This window comes from Pyxicephalus adspersus, chromosome 3, assembly GCF_032062135.1.
Source record: "Pyxicephalus adspersus chromosome 3, UCB_Pads_2.0, whole genome shotgun sequence".
NCBI lineage: Eukaryota > Metazoa > Chordata > Amphibia > Anura > Pyxicephalidae > Pyxicephalus > Pyxicephalus adspersus.
Genome location: NC_092860.1, coordinates 17,462,543 through 17,485,628, shown reverse-complemented (window position 1 = coordinate 17,485,628; position 23,086 = coordinate 17,462,543). Strand labels below are relative to the sequence as shown.

General features: G+C 39.7%; 1 protein-coding gene across 1 annotated transcript in view; it reads right to left on the bottom strand.

Moving 5' to 3' along the window:
• Window positions 1–88: 88 nt before the first annotated feature.
• The window catches only part of DLGAP4 (DLG associated protein 4), a 127,337-nt gene continuing 104,339 nt past the window's right edge, over window positions 89–23,086 (bottom strand). Inside the window, exons 10-15 of the mRNA XM_072403205.1 lie at window positions 21,933–22,345; window positions 19,867–19,955; window positions 17,288–17,661; window positions 14,065–14,156; window positions 5,273–5,419; window positions 89–4,656 (exon numbers count right to left, since the gene is read on the bottom strand). Coding sequence (XP_072259306.1) covers window positions 4,432–4,656; window positions 5,273–5,419; window positions 14,065–14,156; window positions 17,288–17,661; window positions 19,867–19,955; window positions 21,933–22,345 — 1,340 coding nt within the window. The 3' untranslated portion in view covers window positions 89–4,431. The remainder of the gene's footprint in view (window positions 4,657–5,272; window positions 5,420–14,064; window positions 14,157–17,287; window positions 17,662–19,866; window positions 19,956–21,932; window positions 22,346–23,086) is intronic.

The following is a 23,086-nucleotide window of genomic DNA, read 5'->3' as shown; positions in this document are numbered from 1 at the left end:
TGACATAATCCCCATTACCCACCCTGTTCCTCCTGGTATAAACAGCTTAGTTTAAGCAAAATTCTAAAAGCATAAATAATTCCACAAATCAGGCTCTATTGCTCTTTATTGGGTGCGTCCCTAAGAATAGATAATTTTTCGTTTTTTTCAAAATTCCAAAACATCTATAATTGATTTAAGTTTTATTTTTTGTCCCAAAAATCCAGTTTATGCGTCGGCAAAACATTATGTTCTTTCCTGTCTGTGTCGCATGGGGAAGAAACCTAAAATTGGTGGTAATATTATCAATTGACGATGTAGGGAGGACCAGATGTCATCTGTGTATGATGCCAGTATCATTATACAGTGCTGGGTGGAAAGAAGATTGGTGCAAAGCCGAAGCAGCTGCCAAGAGCAACCAACCAGAAACCTTTTTTTTTTGGAAAGTAACCCTGTCCTTTCATTTTACTGTAGCTGCTGAAAACTTCGCTCCACTCCGCTTCACCCACCACAGTCAATGGTTCCCCCAGACAGCTTGTATGTTACTACAGGACATAGGAGACTGAAAGAATCATTGAGTACAATGGGGGAGAAACATTCCACACTCCAGGAAGCATGCAATACTTGCAAAGGTCAGGGAGAAGCCAATAGGTGGAAAGAATAGCAGAAAGCCACTTTTATTATGGGTATGCTTTAACATAAAAAGTGACATTTTGCTGCCAAAATTCTGGTTGGCTTCCATTGCAGCAAAAGGTTCTTTGCAGCAATCATTGTAAATTAGTCCGAAACCTGCTCATTGACATTGTATGGATACTCTGTGTTAACATACCAAATACAATGTTGGCCATCTGGCTAGAAGTACTCCACATTGCGATACATGTGTGCATACCTGTTGTATGTGGTATTATTAAGCACATACATGTGTTCATTAGTGTATAGAATACTAACAACCCAATCTAAGTTTGCATATTACTATTGGTCAGATACTCGGCCTCATTATACAGCACAGCATGTTCATTGGCAATGTATAGGGATACTCAGCATCAACATGCTTTATCAAGCTCTCAATGTATGGAACTAAAACAAAGTTTACAGTGTGGATGTGGATTGTTTTAACTGGATTTGTAATTCTGTTCAGTCATTTGTGAGATTCACACAGTGTAAAGAATCCTGTTTATGATTTCTGTGTCCCCCTGCCCGCTTACTGAACAATAAAAGATCAATAGGATGATTCTGATCATTCTGATGAAGTTATTAGACTAGAAGAGAATGTGTGACAGAGAAACATAAACCAGGATGTGATTGTGTATCTTGCCTGGCTATGTAGTATGGCAAAGGAATGTGATCTACATGTCTGTCTGAACAGAATTAAAAATCCTTTGATAAAAAAAATAGTTCACATATATGTTTCTCTAGTGTGCACATAATTTTCTAGAGTTCTACTTAAATAGGACATTGGCAATATGCAAAATGCAGTAACATTTAACCACAACAATTCACCATTCATCAGCAAACCATTAAAGCTGAAATCCATGCTAAACAAATATTGTGTAAATAGACGTACCCATTCTTATTAGAACCTTGGTGCCCCTTGTTATTCCTTACAGATCTGTGCAGTATTCAAAAAATTAAAAAACTGCTGAAATTTACCTATAAAAAGTTTCCTGTACTAAAGACCAGTCACTGATGGTCCCTCTCCACGGGCAGAGTAACTGGTCTTGTATTGGCCTTCTATAAATTCCCGCAGGCAACTTATAGTGACCTCAACTTTGCTCACGTTATGTGCAGCACAATGATGATGGAAAAGCTACTATATAGTAATATCTGTGTTTGCCAATGCCTTTGCTGCACACAAAGCAGATTTAAATAAGGATTAGATTTACATACAGGTTTTGTTTTTGGATTTCAGCCTTAAATGTAAAGTGGAATGCCATTTAGTTGCAATGGATCACTGCAATTTCACATTTATTGAATAATGTAGTGCAAAATAGTAGAACTGGGAGACTATGTGCAAAATGCAGTAACCCATAGCGGCCTGGAAATATACTGCAATCTGCAATGATTTTTCAAACTACCTTTCTGTGGGGTCTGTCATGGTCATAATGATGTTACAATGACTGCCTTGTGCCGATGCTGAAAGAAGGAAGATGGTGAAAGCTAATTGCTATGGGTTACTGCACTCTGCATCGCCTCACTAAATAAGTGAATGTGTCCTAAAGTATAGTACAGTAAGAGGCTGAGAATCTTAAAGCTGAACTCCAGGCAGGTATTACAGCTGCATTTGACCTGGTGTCGGTATCTAGCAGTGCCAAGACTGAAAGGAGAAGCAGCATAAGGAGCCAATCAGTTGTGCTGCAGTGCTCATGTTCTAACAAGGGACATGCTGACAGGAGAAAGGAGACTGACATATAGATAATCAATGTGCTGCTACTTCTGCACAGTCCTGCATTATAGAACCGTAGAATAGAAAAATCAGGTCTCCTGCCCAGTCATACTTGTTTCTGCTGTGTATAACTCAGAACTGGATAAACAGAAACGCTTTGGTAGGTAAACTGCCCCCTGTATGTATTTCATGTATCTGTCTAGAGTTCAGCCATAAGAAACATTAGGTGGAATTGCCACTCATAGCCCCTAGGTTTTATTTTTACCTTTCTATTCACTAGAAAAATATCTGCCTCTATTCTTTGATTCTATTTATACAGTTGTATGCAAATGTTTGGACACCCCTGGTAAACACATATTTTGCTGATTTATTTTTATGGGAAACATAAAAGTTATACAACCTCTGCGGGAACAAATGTAAAGATTGTCAAACGTTTGTTTGACTTGTATTAGCTAAATGGCATCAGACAAAGATGCAGGCACATTTGATGCCAGATATACAGATCAATGGCTTATAATAATGATCTGTAGTAACATCACACATGGTCATCTTAGCAAGCAGGACATGGCTTGGCACCAGCCACTGCAGAAGAAAATGAATCATTAAAAGGTGGACAATATATTAATGGCATGTGAAGCCTGGCACCTTTTAACTTTCACAAACCCCCAATAAGTTGACATCAGAAAACGCTGCACATTTCTTTTCCTTTTAATGCACTTTCTTGGTAGATATTAAACATACAGTGCATGCACGATAACCTAAATATTTTTGGACTAAAGTGTTTGCAAGAAAATAAATCCTACAGCAAGAATAAAGAATGTTTGTGGGTTATCTCTGCCATATTGAGTATACTAAATACGGCCTGAATGGACAGCCAAGCATTTGCCCAAGCCACATTTTCAGCCTTCTGCAATACAGAGATCTTATTCCTGCAATAACCAATAGCAACCAATCAGAATCAATGGTATAGATATTAAACTAGTATGAGGAGTTCTGATTGGATGCTATGGCATGCAAATTTAAGGATGAATAATTTCCTGTTCTTTTCTAATTTCAATTTACTAAGCAAATATATAGAAACAAGAAAATTATCTATTTATTCCTAGCAGAGGTTGTGCTTCCTATCTAACAAAACACGCACAGGGCTGTTAAAACATTTGGATTTGTCTGTAGAAGAGCCTTTGTGTACCTGCACACAGCTTGATGTGTTTGAGGGAAATCTGATGGGCTATGACCTATGATAATATAGTACAGTGTGCTTTATTTATTATTCAATTGCTGGCCTACCCGGTAAACAAATTTTACAATACTCTTGTCTCCTTTTTTTTACGTGTGCCTAAATCAGAATTAAAAATATAAGAGGGGGGAAAGTGTGTCCTCAGCAACACATTGCAGTGCAGAGCCTGACAGTGTGCAAAGCCGCCCTCTCCTAGGAGCACTGCATTAATAAATGTTACAGAGCAACGTGTAGGTCTGCTGTGTACAGAACAATGCATTGCAAGCTCCTGTTCTATCTGGTCACATGAAATTGGGGTCTGTATGAGCTGAGTGTTTATCAAAACCACCATACAAATCTGCATGCTCCTGCTCAAGGAGGAAGAGGGATGCTAAGGGTGGAGTTTGTTCCTTATTGCAATAGGTGCTACTTATACAGACAAAGGGGGAGGGTGATACAAAGATGGCATACCGTCCAAAACCAGGGTGCAGTCTTTGTGCAATTGTGTAGATTTTGGGGTGCCTTATTGCCTCGGCCCATATAAGGAGAGGAAAGTGGGGGAGGGGAGGGGGGCTGCATAACAGGTATACCCCTTCTGAATATCTTCCACTTTTGGTCTCTTCCCCACAAAGACATGAAAAAAGCTCCTTTGTTTTAGGAATAGTTAGTTGAAAAGTCCCAGCACGCTCTGCGTAGAGCTCTCCTCGCAGAAATACGCCACTGCCAGGATGCGCAGCCTAGACCGAACGTGCTCTTGTGCCTTCCTCCATCTGTCTCTTGCTTCAGTCCGTCAGTAAGTCTATGTCTGCCAACGCCCTTCGTTTCCCATGATTGGCACGGAAGGCTCTATCACTCAGAGCCGCGTCTGTGCCTCTGGCACATAGATCTCGATGCTGTCCGCGCTCTCGGTTGCTGAGTTCTGGCGCACCGAGGCTGCTCGTTTGGCTGCCATCAGCCTTTTGCGGGCTTCTTGCCGTTGCTTGTCGCTGTTGGAGGGGCCTGGGGGCTTGTCGCGACTCAGTGGGGGCTTGGGCCGGGCCGGCTTCTTTGGCACAGGGGGAGGGGGTCTCTTTACTTCCTACCCAACAAAGAAACAGGACTTGTAAAATTCATAATACATTTTTTTAAAAAGACAAAGAATTAAGTGTTATGGAGCAAAACTTCAACTTCAAGAGATCAAGTTCAATCTAATCTTTGGAGAAATTGTTAGAAGAGTCTGGTACATTGGATGGCAGTCATTGTCATGCACAAAGAGAAATGTGGGTGCTGCCATTGCTGAATAAATCTGAATTGCCTGGTTGTCTTGGTCTTCATAACCTTTTGAGATGCTGCCCTAAAGCAAGCGTGCAAATTAGAAAAGCAAAAGACAAATCAGAATCCTGATCCGCAATGGTACCAGGTCACGTACTCATAGAACTGAAACCAGTGGATCAACAAGACAGCCAGGAAATTAGAATCCTCATCTAAAATCCTGGAAAGACCAAGAATAGTTATGTCTATATTTTATTTTTAAAGCCAACCAGCAATGAAACACATGGACTATCACAGTTGTCCTCCTAAAATATCATTGGTCTGGCAGGTATTACCAAAGCTCGGTGGATGTTTTAATTAAAGCTTTTTCATTGATTACAATTACTAATAATGCGCTGGTATACACCAAAAACTCATAGAGATCAGTGCAAACAATGACTTACATTTGGGGTTTCGCTCAATGCCCAGCCGTTGGCTTTGAGCTGGAAGAGTTCATCAAATTTCATGCTAATATCTTCTATAGAAAGTTGGAGGAGGTCCCAGAATCCGGCGAGGTCCTGCGCTGAGGGGCGTGGATTCGAGTTGGGGTTCTGCAAGAGAGGAAAAAGGAGAAACATGAACATGGCTGCCTGGAGGAAAGGGTTCCCATCTAGATCCTAATGGGATGGATGTTTGTCAATCCAGTTAAAACTTTAAACAAGGCAAAACTTTTTCGGCTTCTTTTAGTAACAAAGGAAGACAGCACACATCTTTCCTGTTATAGGTGTCCAGAAGGCCCACATATAAAATAATGAATACTGCCAATTTTTTTTAGATTGGGGCATAAAACAAACAAATGTGGTAATGAATGTGGCCACCACATCTAAAGCCGCATACACACTTCCAAATATAGTCGTTGGAAAGGATCTTTCACGATCGTTTCCAACGACTATGCACTGCACAATACATGAACGAGTGCTGTACATACAACACTGTTCTGCTCTATGCAGAGGGGAGGGGGAGAACGACGGAGCGGCACCCCTCTGCGTGCTCTCCCCCTTTCCTTGCAATATGATCGTTCGTCGTTCATCGTCCGTGGATACGCCAGGACGGAAGTTTTTTGACGATGAACCATGCGCGCTGTACACACTTCAGATTCTCGTCCGATATCGGTCCTGTGCCGATTATCGGGCGAGAACCATTGGAAGTGTGTACGTAGCTTAAGCTGCAAAATATTCTATTTTTGCTTTTGGGTTTAGGTACAATAGTCCCCGTGCTGGTTCTGGCAGACAGTTGGAACATTTATTGCTCTGTTTTGTCCCTCCTTCAATGCATGCAATTCACTAAATGCCCAATAACACATATAGGGGCCATGCCCTATATTAGGAGAGTCCATCCACTTGGAAAAGTTGCTAAACAGACTAAACAACATGAACGCACCCTTTCTGAAAGTGCACAATGCTGCAATGTACTTTAGTGGAGTCCTGTACTGACAAGATGCATTGGGGTGCCATTAAGAATAAATCACACAATGTATGAACAAGCCATATGAGTTCTCCTTGTTGAGAGGGAGTGCCATGCAGGGCCCGATTTAATAAAGCTTTACACGACTGGAGAAGATACACTTATTTGTGAACCTGAGCAATCCAGCAAATCTGGCATGGATCTGGTCCAGGATTAAAAACATTTGCTAAAAATAGGCAAAGTATTTTTAAGAAATACATTCCAGGCTTTCTGAATCACCCCTGTTCACTGAATAAAGTGTATCTTCTGCAGTCTTGGAAAGCTTTAATGAATCAGACCCACAGTGTGCAGACAGCATAAAGCTGCTTATCACAAATATCAAAAATAAGTAAATGTACTAAATCTGGCAATTCCAATTGTTTTAGAATAAATATCTGCTTTTAAATTACATTGTTTATTTTACAGTACAAGCGTTGATTGCTTGGTATTGCCGCAATACTATCTGCCCCTTATTTGTAAATCTGATTTTATTTTGTGCTTTCCTCTCCAGTATCAAGACATAAATCCCTAAATGACATCTTCGGCATGTTGCAGCGCTTACATTCCCGCCAGCCAAGTGACATCAGCTGCACACTTAACCCCGCTCCTTTATAGCCAACATCTCATTTGGATGCATGTGCCGTGGGTTTTTAATGTCCTCAAAATGTCCTGACGGTTCTTTATTCACCCTGTGTGTATCACCTCCTCCTGGCTGCTCAAGACATCTTCATGAAATAAGTATACTAGAAAACCCCGGAACGGCTAATTTCCTGCAAAACTGTGTGCCTACAGCATGCAGGTTTAATATAGTTCTTCCCAGGACTTTCAGCAGATGAGTCAGTGTATAGTATACATTGATCAGCCAAAACATTGTTCCTAAATAACAATGATTATCTGGTTACAATGACAACTATCTAAAACTACATACACGCCCTGGATCAGTATTTCCCAACCAGGGTTCATCTAGGTTTCTAGGTGTTTCTTGAACCATGAGCAATTTGGAACTCTTGGGTCAGTTTATCTGATGTTTTTGGCTATCTGTAAGGGTGACATTCTTCCCACTGACCACCATGCTAATATACTGTGAGCTGCGCATATAATATTTATAGAAGAGGTTCCTTAAGACCTTGAAGTTATTTCAAGGGTTCCCCCATTTTAAACAATCATGAAGGATAAATGGGGAATGTCCATTCTAGATTGTGAGGACTACATACCTAGGATCAAATCATCTCCAAATGCCAGGTCTTGTGGGGAGCTTCCAGTATTTGGCAAAAAAGTTTTTCTTTATAGATCACAAGACATTTTCATACCCTGCATTATTTTGTCTCATGATAACTTTCTCTTAATATGTTCAGTAACCAAATATAGAGCAGGATTAATATTTATTCAGATTAAAGGGCATTTACCGCTAAACTTCAGGCAAATGGTTAAATATACAGCTAAAAAACAATTATAACAAGTATAAAAGAGCAATCTGACTTGTTTGGGTTCCTGAAATTCTGTACAGAAAATGTTTAATTCAGGCTGTCCTGCCAAACAACACAGTCGGATTCTTTAACAGATATCATGAACTAGTTCAAACCTACCCAGCCTGCTGATTGGACAATAAAGAAGCAGCAGCACATGGATAAGTGATCCCTCTGTCCCCTCTTCAATCGGTGTGGTTCTAGGACTGGGCCTTCCCCTTTCATCCATATGTGGAGGGGATATCATAACAGATTTGTGAACTTACACTCATGCAAAAAAATTAATTCCTCCAGGGTTAAATGATGGATTGGCCTAGCAGTAAAAAAAATTCCCAACTCCTGCAAGTTTTCTCTAAACTATAAGACAGGTTTATGTAAAACCACCTCTTCCATTATGCTTTATGGATGACGTCTGAAACAGAGGAGATCCCTTGGACAAGTTCCACTAGCTATAAGGTGGAGACAATAGTTCTTGAGCATATATATGACCTCATCACACACACGGATACAAGACTTCTCTAGAGCTGCCCCAACTCTCTGAAATGGTCTTCCTCGTCCTATTCGGCTTGCTCCTACTTTCTGCTCATTTAGAAGAGCACTCAAAACCTATTTTTTCAAACTTGCTTACCCATCTTCTTCTGCATTTTGAAACCATCACTACTTCCCACCACAACATATCTCCCCTCCTATTGTGTGTAAATTCCACCACCTGCTAGATTGTAAGCTCTTCGGGGCAGGGTCCTCTCCTCCTGTATCATTCATTGTCTGTATTAGTCTGTCATTTGCAAGCCCTATTTAATGTACAGCGCTGCGTAATATGTTGGCGCTATATAAATCCTGTTTAATTATAATTAATTATAAACTGGGCTATAGGAAGCCTCTGGTCTTTGTCCTCAGGATAAGTGCTGTTGAATATATTACAGTTTGTAACCAGTAGGGGGCGCACGGGGATTAAAGGAAAGCACAACTTCATTTGAAGGCATGTTAGTAGCATGACATTATTATTATGTACATTATAGGACTGATTTATTAAAGCCCTCCAAGGCTGGAGCTAGGTGATCCAGAAAACCTGGAAAGGATTCCATCAAAGAATTTTGCAATTTCCAAACAAATGTTTTGAATCCTGGACAAGATCTATTCCAGGTTTGCTGGATCACCCAGCTTCACTGATGAAAGTGTATTCTCCCCAGCCTTGGAGAGCTTTAATAAATCAGGTCCTATAAGTAAAAAAGTATCTTGATTGCTTAATACAAAAAATAAAAATGCTTCCCCAGAGATACTTTACCTACCCCATTACCTCGGCTGCTCATAAGACCTGGGAGCCTTTGCAAATATGCCAGCAAGAAAATGTTTTGCTGTCCATACCAATCGATTAGCTTGCAATTTCCATTGCACAATGCAGGTTTGAGGATATTTAAAAATAAAACCAGACTTTTAAATAAACGGTACACCAATGGCTATAAAGGCAGGTATTAATTGCTGATTTGGCTATACTGATTTATGTAGATCTATAAAGGGAACCAGTCCCCAATACTTTAGTATCAGATTAATAATTAAAAAAAAAAAGATTTGGATTACTAAATTGAAAATACTTTGATTTGACTAGAATCAAGAGTCAGGAGGTAGGAACTCCCTGAACCTAGAGAGCTACTGGACTTTAGTATGTGGTATATATATATATATATATATATATATATATATATATATATGAATATAAAAAACTTGGCCATGTTTGACATTTTTTAGGAGTATCCTAGAATGTAAGCTCTTCAGGGCAGGGGCATCTCCTCCTCCTATATTTAAAATACAGCAGTGTGTAATATGTTGGCGCTATATAAATCCTGTTTATTAATAATAATAATAATAATAATATATATTATATGAGTTCACTTATGTAATGCACTCATCACATATTGCCCAAGTTTGTGACAAGTTAATGCCATGCAGTGCAGGAATTCTTTTATATGAGGCTGGAGACAGATGGCCTACTGGACAGAATACTTGTTATACTTCATTACACTACAACAACAGCAATGCATCACACAGAAAAAAAAATGTTTTCAGTATAATTGCTTGTAGAACTCCTTTGCCATTCAACGTCTTCCTCCCTGGAAATGTAGGCTTGTAATAGAAAAATGTGCTCCGAGGGGATTAGAATCTCATACATAAATACATTGGGAAAGTCACGTGAATGCTTTTGGATGGAAGAATTCACCATGACAAGCTAATAAGAAGAAAGGCTCCTCTACCTCTGTGCACCGTATATGACCTATGCAATCAGCACAATTCTAGACAGCCATTGTGTCACATTCAATGTCTTCTAAAACGGGAGCTTTTAGAAGGTATCAAATTCCATTTTTAATCCAAAAATATTAAAGGAAATGAATTGGATCAGACAGAAAAAGTCAATATTGTGTTGGGATGCTGACACTGAATATGTGAAGAGTGACTGTTAAGAATGACAGCAGATATTTCTAAGCATGTCAATATTGTATTATATTGTATAAAGAATTATCAGCACTTCCTGAGCTCGGGGTGTCATGGACATACCCCATGAGCGTGTGTCATTAGGAAACTACAGAGGGATGATGTATAAAAAAAAGAGTTCTCTGCAGTAATAGGGACCACATACTGCCACTGGTTGAGGAAAAATATTCACTTGTGTGAATAAATGTTTGTCATAGGCACTGGTGCGTTACATTGTCATCTGGTGCAGTTGACAATCTAAATGAATAGGCTGCCCTAGTGTAACCAATGCTACAATTGATAAGTATAAACAAAATCATTGTTTTACAAATGAACATTTATCATACAAATAAGGTGTTTTTTTTAATAATCGGGCACCACTGTATTGGAACTTAAACTCTGAGTCACAATCGATATTTCACTTCAATATGATGATCAAAACTGTCAAATACAGATTGAATACTGACAAGTGAATAGTACATTGATCCTAATTCTATGTACACACGTCAGATAATTGTTGCCAGGGGCACAGTTGTGCTTGTCTTAGGGGAAAATCTGACGTGTATAACAGTCCCCCAATGTACTTTATCAAATCACAACAGCAGAAAGGTAAATGACCGACCGAGAATGCGTGGCAATAGAAGACGTCCTACCCTTAATGGGCCCGATTTTCTAGAGCTCTCCAAGGCTGGAGAGATAACACTTTCATCAGTGAAGCTTGGCGGTCCAGCAAACCTGGAATACATCTGGTCCAGGATTGAAAACATTTGCTAGCAAGTTACTTTAATAAGAGAGCTTTAATAAATCATACCCAATGTGGGCCTGATTTATTAAATCAGGATTCGAAATATTTGCTAGTAAATATAAAATTACTTTTAAGAAATTCATTTCAGGTTTGCTGGATCATCCAGTTTCACTGATAAAAACGTATCCTCATCAGGCTGAGGGAGCTTTAAAAAATCAGCCCCAATGTGTGTACAGCACTTGTTCATTCATCGGTCATTGGAAACGATACAAAAGATTGTTTCCAGTGACAATTCTCTGGCATCTATATGAGGCTTAAGGGTGGATTTAAATTACTCAAAAAGAATGGTAATATCAAGGAAAAATAGCAAATGAGAGAAAATTGCAAAGTATGTATTCCTAGTATTTTTTTTTTTAAATTACAGGAAGGGTTGAGAAAGAACTAATGAAAGGGTCTTTAAAGCCTGGCCTGTGGGACAGTCATTCAGTGGAGACAAAAAAAGCGTACATAGGGATAGAATAGATAATAGATAAATATCACCCTATGAAAATAAATAAAATGGGATCACACTATTGTCCCCATGTATCATGTATTTTCATGCACTGGTGTTGTCTGCTGTGTGTTTGCATGCACTAAGCTTCAATGTGAATCAAATTTTCTTTTTGCTCAGTAACTACAAAGAAAATGATATCTACAGAGCCTCTGCCTTTATTTATGTGTTGGGACCATGCTGACCAATGTATGTGATGTGAACCAGCCCTAAAATAGCCACCACTAATGACTGGTAAGCTGCAGAAGATTTATTTCGATTTTAAAATTTATATTATTTTTAAGATAATAGGCTTCTACTTTATATGAAACCCCTCCACAGATCTGCTGCAATTCACTTATCACAGACTGCTTAGAAATGCTTCACACATCCCAGCACATCATGTCTCTATATGCAGTATCATTGCTGTACAGCAGAATTTCCTGTCTTACTGGACAGCCCATCTTTTACCTGTAACATGCTCCGTCCAGGAGATGATTCAAAACCTGTTTGATTTGCATTAATGTGCTTACAGCCTGAATTTATGAAAATCAGATGGATTAGTTATTACCATAGCCTGTAGGGAGTACAATACAGCTCATCGAAATTCAAACCCAACATAGCAAGTCGTGAGACAAAGGCCGACAGTGTATGCAACTCGTGTACAATGTCACAGCAATACTCCTATTACAGGGAGTAAATAACCAGGTATGTTCTAATTAAACATCATTGGACTACTGCAAGTCCTAAACTTGTGGCTTTCATTTTTTCTATTGAATAGTCCATGAAATAAAGGGCCGTAACTTCCTCCAGTATAACCAGCACGTCCACTGTCCATGCAAAATTCACAGCACTGATCCGCATAATATTCATCTATTAAAAATGTAAATCCTCTAAGTGACTAGAAGCTTTTCTCCCGGAACTTCATCCACAGCCTCATACAAATCCTATAATCTCGCTGCCTCCCATAGCAGCTCCCAACTCATCCTTCTGATGGTTCCAGCGACTTTCAGCCATCTTTTAAACCAAAAATCAAGAAGCTAGGATTTTATCCCATCACTACTTATGACAAAAAAAGAAAATGGAAATCTAAAATATAAATTTGAACTTTTTACTGAAAAGATGGGAAACCTAATTACTAACTTGTATCATACTGGGTTCCAAAAGAATTAGAAAAAGTTAAAATAGCCATCGGAACTTCAGATTTTATATTGCTCCTCCTAGAATATCTTTAGTTTTTCTCACAGAAAAAAGTCCATGCATGTAGTTTGAGAATATGTGGAAACTAAAAATTTAAAAATGACCTTGAGGCAGAGACATAAGAAACACTTTAATGCGGCTCTGTATTTATTATTTTATTTATGCATTTCTATAGAGCGGATATCCTCCAGACCACTTTACAGTATACTGAAAAATTTATGTCCATTACTGTCTTTTAAAGGAGCTCACATTTTAAAGCAGTCTAGGGCTAAGTAACTTTAGGATGTCCACGAAGACCAGAGTACCTATAAAAAACCCACACAAACTCCATGCAAATAGCATCCCGGTTGGAAATCAAGCCCAGGAAGCCGATTGTGAAAGCCAGGAGTTCTAGCCATTGGTCCACCGAGGTTCCTTTGTATTTTTAAAGTGTACCTAAACTCAGAATTTGTACTTTACATAAAAGGGTAGACACTCCCTTTTATTTAAAGTAAAAATGTACTTTGTGTTTTAAGTGTAACACCCATTTTTTTAAAAAACACCGACCCCTTAATTCTTGTTTTTGTAGGCAATCAAGAATGAATGGGAACACAGAACCTCCCGGGATTCCTATGTCATGCATTCCGGGAGGCTCTTGGCCGCTCCTTCCTTTTCATCAAAATTTTTTTCCCAATGTACAACACCCGATCTTGACCCTGTGCAGTGTGAGATCGGGTAATATAGGAAGATGATACCAGGATGACACAGGACCAGATGAAAGAAACCTCCCGACAGATAGACTGATCTGCAGGATTGAAGGTAAGTGTGATTTTTTGGTTTTGGGTTTACTTCCGTTTTAAGTCACAATTTTACAAGTGTAATATCTTGAATTTGACTTGGTATCAGCATTTTTACAGTCCCTGTACAGCAGAGCGCTGAAGAGAGGGAGAAGTAACACAAGGAGCCAATCAGCTGATGTGCCGACATGGAGCACACTAATAAGGGAGATGAGGGCGAGCTTGTCAGTCTGCTGCTCCTCCTTTTGCTGTCCAATCATAGACTGTGAAATAGGAAAGACCTGAAAGTATTACATAACTGCAGCAGTGAATTATTAAGTCTCCTGCACTGACACATACAGCTGAGTAAATCTTAGAAGTGGATTGACAAAAGTAGAAATCTTTTGGCAGATAAAACAACTTTCTTATATGCTTTTCATTTAGTAATCAGCAGTTTTAGCTGGAGTCCCACTTCAAAATGAAAATATGTTAAAAATAGGTGAGGACTCTGATGTTAGTACATTAAGACAAATACAAAGAATGTAAACTAGCTACAATATATATTAACAATTCCGGTTCACAGATCTCTTACCAGATTTTGCTCGCACAGGCCACGGAATTGCTGGAACTTCTGTGACATCAGAAGCTGCGCACTGCCGACGGCACTGAGAACCTTCCCGATCACTGCAAGCAAGAGGCAGGGGTTATTAGGAGCAAACCATATACTAGAAGCTTAATTTCTAAATAGAACTCATCAAGCCTGGCAAATTGTTCTTTGAAGGGTTCAGGCTAATTGACCCGAGGCCAATACTACACAATGAAATATCCTAAGAGGGTTAACCAATAGTCATCCATTTCAGCTTTAGCAGCACATTTTTCACTGTGCAAAATTAGGGTTAAGGCAAATGAGTAAAAAAGAAGATTTTATTGCTGGTATAAGCAAATAATACCCATTTTACACTTTTTATTTAACCTCAGTCTTGCTCATTTTCTTAAACTTTTTTTGAAGGCACTTCCTGTCTACATGCACTCTCTCCAGCGTCACCTGCACCTTAGTGGTCAATACCAGCTTTCTAATGACACTATGCATGTGCAATGTTTTTTTGGCATAAAAGCTTGTAGTATCTACCAGGGAGTATGTAACAATGCAGAACCAAAAATGAGACAGTTTTTACACAATTCTAGGAAGTGCCTCAACATGTATTTCTTTTTATTGCAATTTGAAATTTTTAAAACATTGAAAATGACTTGAGTACATTTGTATTATAAGATTTTAGTGACTGGGTGTACATATCCATGTCATTGATTCCTGCCCTAATCACTATGCACTTTTGTTTTAGTTTAAGCCTTCTTTAGACAGTAAAAATTTTTTTTTATGTTTAAGTCGTTTTGTTTTATATGGCCATGGGTAGACGTTAGTGACATGCAACAGTGACATGTGCCAGAACTGCATGTCCCAGAAGTGTTTGCTGCATGCTAGTTGGGTGTAGGTGAAGGTTACTGGTCAGGTTGTAAAAAACTGGACACCCGCTGCTTATAAATGCAGACACATGCTGCAAAAAGGTGCATGAGTCTAAACCTGTCCTAATGGAGCTCCCTAAACTCAGTGCTGTAAAAGAATCACTAAGCTTTCTAGCAGCTGTCTGAAGATTTGTGACTCAGCAGCCTCTGGCCCTGACCCTTTATTCCGTAATGATATTCTTGTCTTTGTGACCTATGTGATTCAGGAGAAAACCTTGTAACAGGCAGCAATGGGATTAAAACCTCCAAAGAGTCTGAAGCCTCTGTAGTGCAGGGACTGCTGGCAGGCTAAGCAGGGACTGTATAAAGCTAGGAGTCACCTGGCCCACAGGTGAGCATTAGCAAAGGTTTCAATGTTTGAAGGGACATGGCCAAGCACAGCAGGACAGTAGTGTTGTTCTGCAATTTAAAAACAGGACACCGATTACTAAAAGACGGCAAAAAACTTTAAAACCAAGGCTACATACACACGTCAGATGATTCTCATCGGATAATCGCTTCAGAGCTGATAGACGACGAGACCCTGGCATGCGTCCAGTGCTCGACGTCCCTCCTGAGGGATCCACAGACAACGAATGATCTTATTGAAAGTGAAGGTAAGTGAGTACAGCCTGGTGTCGCTCCGTCGTTCGCCCCCCCTCCCTTCACCATAAAGCAGAACAGCGCTGTATGTACAGTGCTCGTTCATGCATCGTTTAGTCTTTTGTCGTTGGAAAGGATCGTGAAAGATCTGTTCCAAAGACAATTATTGAACATTTATAAGCAGCCTAACATTAACACTACTTACACAAAAAACGGACCAAAATGAGGGAACTGTATCCAAAAGTAGTACAGGTAATGCACTGGAAACAGATTTGCCAAGTTGTTTTTTTTTTTCATTCTTTCGGTCATTTGGACTTCTCCATTGTTAACATTGCACTTATTTAGTACAATAGCGGAAGAGCAGGAAGGACCACTGGATGAATAATTTAGTCTGTTTTTTTTGTTGCTGGTCATTTATAATAGCCCAGAACATTGTGTAGCATTCTATAAATAAGAACTAACAGTCTACAAAATGGATGATTGCCTAGATGCTGTCTATTATTTATTGTAATTGCTTTTCATTTGTGCTGAGAATATATGTATATTTGGTGGGAACACCAGATGAGACAAAACAGAAGTGTGAATAAAAAAGGGAAAAAATATAAAATTTTTGTACCAACATGTTTGCTGTAAATAAAAAAATTTGAGCTGCCTCTAAAAGCAGATCAATAGTACTCCCCCGTTTGCTAGGTGGTGACCCCAACACACATTTATACTCCTTTATAGCTACAATCTTTGCTGGTATCCAACACTTGCTTGTGTCAAATGCCATGTCACTCTCTACAGGCAGTGCTGCTACCCCCTTTAGTGACATGGGGCAACAGGTGGAGCAACAGGGCCCAGCGGGCAAATCACCCAAAATTGATGGATACCAGCAACACTTATTGTTCTGCAGGAGAGTGAAGTTTGCAGTTCATTGGCAGATACGTATTACCAATTTTCTTTTCCAGGTCATTGATAGGTAATGTATTGAATTACTTTCTTCATTTCTTGCAGTGAAGTCATGCTTAATCTTACACTCTCTGGTGAATAAAGTTATGTGATTTTTTCCCAGCATAGGTTCTAATACTTTAAGGATTACTTAAGAAGGATGCTAAATACTAGAGTAGTTATAAGATACCTTTTCAGTCCAAACCTATTATTTCACCTGGAAACCATTACATATAGGTACAATAAGATCTCCAGGTTAGCCTATGTCCCCACCCTCCCTTCACAAGGTTTGCTGGCTGTATAATTAGGAAATAGGTATTTGATTCTACATGACACTAGCTATGTAGAACTAAAATGTGATTTTAGGCTAGACCTGACCTTTCAGATACTGGAATCTCCATATCATAGCCTATTTTATTAAATCAGAACTATGGCCTTCAATGACAAAACATGTGCTGCAATACTTAATTATAAGTGCTTCTGTATTTACTGCCACACAAATCCTGTCAATGAATACAACTTGACGCTCCTTTCTGTGATGGGGTGGCAACAATGCTGCACTGCTCCTGATTTCTGAGCAGAGTTGTCACTCTAATTTAGGCTGTGCCTGCTTGAAATATGATGGACAAAAAGTTTCATGGGGTGTGGGTATCTGTCATACATATTTATACTTATATATCATTCCTCCTAATTGTCATGGCAAACCGAAGGTGAAAATTTACATACAGTGTCCTTCAATTGCGATGAAGGACTATAACAGGGACTGAGGAAGTTGTACATACCTTCTTCACAAAGGTTGTTGTCTCCAGTCTCTTTCTGCATCTGTTTGCACCAGCCCTCAAGTCTTTCTGTCTCAGCCTGCAAGAGCTTTAGGAACCAATGTCCATCCCTGCGGCATGCTCCTGTCTGGGCTGGCTCTGAAGAAGGAGGGGAGGCTGCAGAGTCCAGCCAGGGGTCAGGAGGAGGAAGGGCAGATGCCTCCATTTCCCCACCATCTCCATAGGAGAGGTGCTTTTTAGGGAGAGGTACCGGAGGGCCTGGGGTGGGCTGGCGGGGCGGCGGGCAGTCTGGAACACTCTTGTCGGATGAATTGCTGGGCTCCTGGGTGTCAGAGTCCGTTTCTTGTTTGGACGTCATGCTGCTGGAGCGGCTATTCCTGTTCAAGAGATAAAATAAGACCTGAGTATCTGCAGATGGAGAAATCTCACACATTAACGAACAGCACTATCCAAATGATTATCTCACTGAAATTTGCTTTCATACTCTGAGTAGTCCAAGTGCTTCCATATTAAAAGGGTTAAAAGATCATTAAGATACAAAATGGCTCATCAAAAAAAAAACAGTCTAAAGCAAAAAAAAAAACTTTCTGTGGTTCTAATACACCTCTCTGGATCCCAACTACAACCCATTAAATATTCAGTCTGTTCTTGACGCTTCAAGGGCTTATCATAGGCAAACTAGCTGATCTCCTAATCCAGGCATTTAGAATGTGTTGCCTGTTCTTGTTTTTTAAATGAGGCCATTGTGTAATTTCCTATTGATTAACGAAAAAACCATATAGTGCAAGAATTAGATGCACAATGAATGGATTGTTTGGACATGTCCCCAGTTTACATAGCAGTCTATTTATAACAAAGAGAAGATAACAATATTCACACTCTATTCTATTTGTTTTACCACAACCCCGTTTGTAAAAAAAAAGGGACCACAGTGTTTAGGCAATGAAGCCCCATACAGAGCATTGTGAGCTTTGTCCATTGCAGACTAATGGCTCAGATACACAACCAGGTTTCCCCCCAGTCAGGGAATTGTTTTTGGCTCAACTGAGCTAAGAAATAGAATGGTGTCTGGGTTTTTTTTTTATTTTTAACATAGAACTCTTATTAAGCTCCATTGCCCTGCACCGGGTTAAGATTACAGAGTGGCACCACATAGTACAGAGTGGCAGTGTATAGGACACAGAAATGGCAATTGTTGTTGCATATTCTTGCAACCAGACCATGCATACAAATAATTATTCTGTCTGTTAGGCATCTTGTGGCTTGATATAGTCAATGGGGTCCTAATAAAAAAAAAATAGCCAGATCAGAACTTTTCATCTTAACATGGCTATGGAGATACAATGATGAATCCAATTGTGTTAGGTCATTCTATGTAAACCTTGGCCCATAGTACAAAAAAATAACATAGAAAAAAAAAATCTGGGTATGATTGATACCTGGTCTACGACTCCTGTGTTATCTGCGGTGTCCTTTAGTGACGTAGTAAAGCAGGCAATGAACACACCCAATAAAACAGCGGCCATAGGCTCTTAAACCGTGCAGGCCTTCTCTAGCAGGATAATAATTATGCCCTAATTATTTCACACAGCGTCTAAACCTTCACAGATGTGACAAAATATCAGCCACATAGAGAATGCATTGTTTTAAACCTACCGTGAGAAAGAAGAATTAAAAGAATACCAAAGCAAGAAGCAAAACCTGTCATGAAACTATCAAATCTGCCTGAGCCAGTACACATATATCATTTACAGGCTATAGTGTTCAATCCAGAATTTTTTTTAAGCTGGGTGGGAAGAAATTGTAGGTGGGTGACCTACAATGGGAAATTGTATTGTGACCTAACTCATCATTTACCACCCAACAGCCGGGCTGTTACTGAAAAGTGTTGGGTGGTGCGACCAGCTAAAAGGGGCTGGGGAGAACACTGCGATACATAATAAAATGTATGAAAAAATTAACCGATTCTTGCTTAAAATGACGTTAAAGGTATATCCAGTGTAATCGGCACCTTATATTTCTTTGGAACTTGATCTAAATTTGGCCAGGTTCGTGCCCTGTGCACAGACTGGACCGAGAGGCAGCACAAACACAAAGAAAGCGATCTGAAGACTAAGTACACACTGTACCTATATTTTATCAATGTTTTTAGCAACCAGGTCAAGCTCAGTTTAGCAAACACTGCTATAACAATCCTGTTTAATATTAAAATAATTACTTAAGGCTGATCACCATTGCATATCTTTTAGAGAACAAGTTTTTCATTTCTAAACATAAAAAAGAAAAAAACAATATGAATGCCAATTACGGGTGTCTTTGTGGATCCTCTAAAAATTAGAATGAGCCATAAACCAGACAGCCACTTTTTGTTTGCGTGTAGTCATTAGGTTCAATTCACAAAGTTTTAGCATAAAAATTAATTATCTTTTTTTTAGCCACGTGACTGTAATGCTCAAACCTCGCCACGCTGAAAATCACACACTAAGAAACACTTTGTATAAATAAAGCGCTGTTTCCTGGTTTGTGAATGGAATCTATTCTGTACCATCATGCATGATGAATAAATGTGAATTATGGCTTACCTCCACTCTTCTTCCACCTGCACCCCAATGGACTGAAATTTGGCAGGAGGGGGAGGCTCAGGGATAGGCACTGGTTGTATACTATCCACCTGATGTAAAGATAATTGTGCTGAGCAGGTTGTTCACAAACAATTACTGAAAACATTCTACAAGTATGACAGTTCCAAGCAGTGAGCTTATATGTAGGGGATATACAGGTAGGCTGGTCTTATACAATACATCTCTGTAGACTAAAGATAAGCAATACATCACTGTAATGATTAACAAAATATATACCTAAATAGAAAATAGTAAAGCTGCATAGGTTCGATATGTTCCATGCTTCGGCAAATCGTTCTTTGAAGTTTGCCAAACTTATTCAAGCTTGCCAACCATCATGGTAAACCATCAGATACCCATTGTTAAGGTACAAAGTAGGCAGCAATCCTATTGGATGGTGGTTTATCCCAAGCCTGCTGTGTACCTTAGGAGCTGGTTCCCAGTCATTGTTTATCTTGCCAACCACATTCTCTAAGTTTGCAAAAATAGCATGGGTGGAAGATCAAGACAAACCCAGCATGGAATCAAACTCAAAACTCACTCTTTTCCTGAAATTACAGCAAACATTACTACACAGATCTAAAAAAGAACTAGTATAACCATGTTGCCCCGTTGCACAGATTTTCATTTTCTGTTTCAGGAACACAGCAAAAAGAAGAGAGAACTTCTCCAAGGCAAGGGGATTTCCTCTTTTATACAGCGGTCTCTGAAACAGGATTCTTGTGACAAATGAAAAATGTTGGATTTCCCTTTACTTTCCATACAATGGTCAGCCACACCAGGGAAATTCTCTCCAGTGGGGGCAGGGACAATTCTAACTCTTCCATATTATAAACAAAAGGAATAAAAAGGTTTGCCATGCACCTAAAGTGGACCTTCAGTTATTTTTTGGTTTAGTTTTGGATAGAGTGGGGAAGGGAGCCAAGCTATGTTAGATTTTTATGGTTGTAGAAACCTCGCTTCATCACATCAATACTCTTATATTGTCTTAGGAAACAAGACAGTAAAGTCTTGTATGTAAAGTTCCTTGCAAAATCCCTTAGTTCCATACCTAGCTCAGTATAGAGTTTTGAAAAACCATGAGTGATGACATGCGCAGTTTGGTTTTGGATGGTGTCACTGTTGGTGGTTGTGCACCACGCGCTTGTTTATTATATTAAGGAGTTTCTGGAGGATGGTAAATTTTGGGAAGATTTGGGAAACAGACATTAATTAAAAAAACAATAGGCAATAATGGGTTTCAAGCAAACTAAATTTTAGCATCAGCTCAAGCTCATTGGCCTTTACCAAACCTAAAGTTTAAATTTGGAGAGACCAGACCTTTAAAATGTACATAAAAGTCCTAATTGCTCTCCTCTGGTCCAAATATACCACCCAGTGCAATAAATACCCATTGACCCGCCCAGTAATCCAATGCTAAGCTGTGCAGAAATATCTTAAGTACTCCTACCTTCCTGTCCAGGTCACCTGTAAACTACAGGTGAACCATCCTCTCGTGTTACTGAGATAAGGACAGGTAAAGGTGCTCTGTAATCCCAATATACATCCTATCTAATGCTTACAATGCTGCACCTTTCACAGATACGGTTCATAGACGTTGTCACCCTAGGACAGGGAGCATTTTAAAAGCAGGATTATCTGAGATAAAATAAAGGGAAAACATCCATGAAATGACTAGTAAGCTGCATTACATTTTTGTGTAGGGCTCAGATACACTTTAAAAACAGTAAAATAATTCATGGAAATTACCATCAGGCCGCTGGATACAATCCAATGACTCTGCAGGCATCTTAAAAGACCATTAAGAAACAATAGTTTGAGTCAGGAATGCATTGTTTTATAACCATTGCCTTTGTCTGAGGAATTGGCAAAACAGCATCGAAGAAAAGATCTTAAATGTTTGTTAGCTCAAAAGTGTTCTAAGCACAAAAAAACATGACTACAAATCCAATCATTACATATTTTAATAATGAAAAATCAGTTATATCAGCCACAACTTTGTGCACCATAATGCATTGTTTTCTTACCTGAATTCCAATGGAGGACAGTTTGCGCTTTGGGAGGGGATCCGGGGCACGGGGCTCTTCTCTGAAAATTTTTACGGCTGCATTTTTTGGGGGGACCTCAGGAGGGACTTGCCTGATGGGGGTTGGGGGGCAAACCCGGGTTACACTGGGTGCGCGGGTACTCTCAAGACTCTCAGTGGAGGTGCTAAGCCCTGACTGGCTGTTGCCTTCACTTTGCCCCTCCTGGGCATCCAGGTAAGAGTCCTGGGCAGACTCTGTACTACTTTGTACAGTCACAGATATAAAGGGTTTCGAGGTGGTGCGAGGGGGCACTGGTGGGGGGGTCTTCTTGTAACCCACCAGACAAGAAGAGCCTAAGGAAAGAAACAGAACAAAATCAGTTATTGTGTGCAACAAAATCAGAGACATTGGGCCTGATTAAATAGAGCTTTCCAAGGCTGGAGAGGATAAACTTTCATCAGTGAAGCTGGGTGATCCAGCAAACCTGGAATGGGACTATTCCAGGGTTAAAACATTTGCTAACAAATGATTATGAAGAAACCCATTCCAGGTTTGCTGGATCACCCAAAATGTATCCTCTCCAGCCTTGGGGAGCTTTATTAAACCGTGCCCATTGACTACACCCTGAATTACAGCAGTGTAGTTTTAAATAAATGGCCTCTCCTACAAAACTCTGAGATAACTAACCCGACAAGCCTACATTTGGTCAGTGTCATGAAACCCTCTACTCTATGGAATGGTCATTCTCAACCAGGGTTCCATAGAACCCTAGGATTCCCTCCGGAGGTTGCCAGGGGTCACTTGAGCTGTGGGTGATTGACCTCACAATTTGCTGGTACCATCATAGTTCTTTAGCCGATGCCACTTGGCAGAGCCAGCAGCATGACACCAGAGTCCTATGGTGGCATTCAGAGAAACATTGTAAAGGGAACACTCATCGCTATGCAATGGCCATTTAACTCCCTGCACCAAATGAAATGGTTTAAGCATGGGTTGCCTGAAACATGGAAATAATTTAAAGGGGTAAAAAGGTTGAGAAAGAATAACTATGTCAGGTCTATAAAAGATTGCACTTGAATAGACCTGGGTGTGAATTGATAAAGTCAAATAAAAAATTTCTCATGTATGCATTAAACAAAGCATGAATGAGAAGG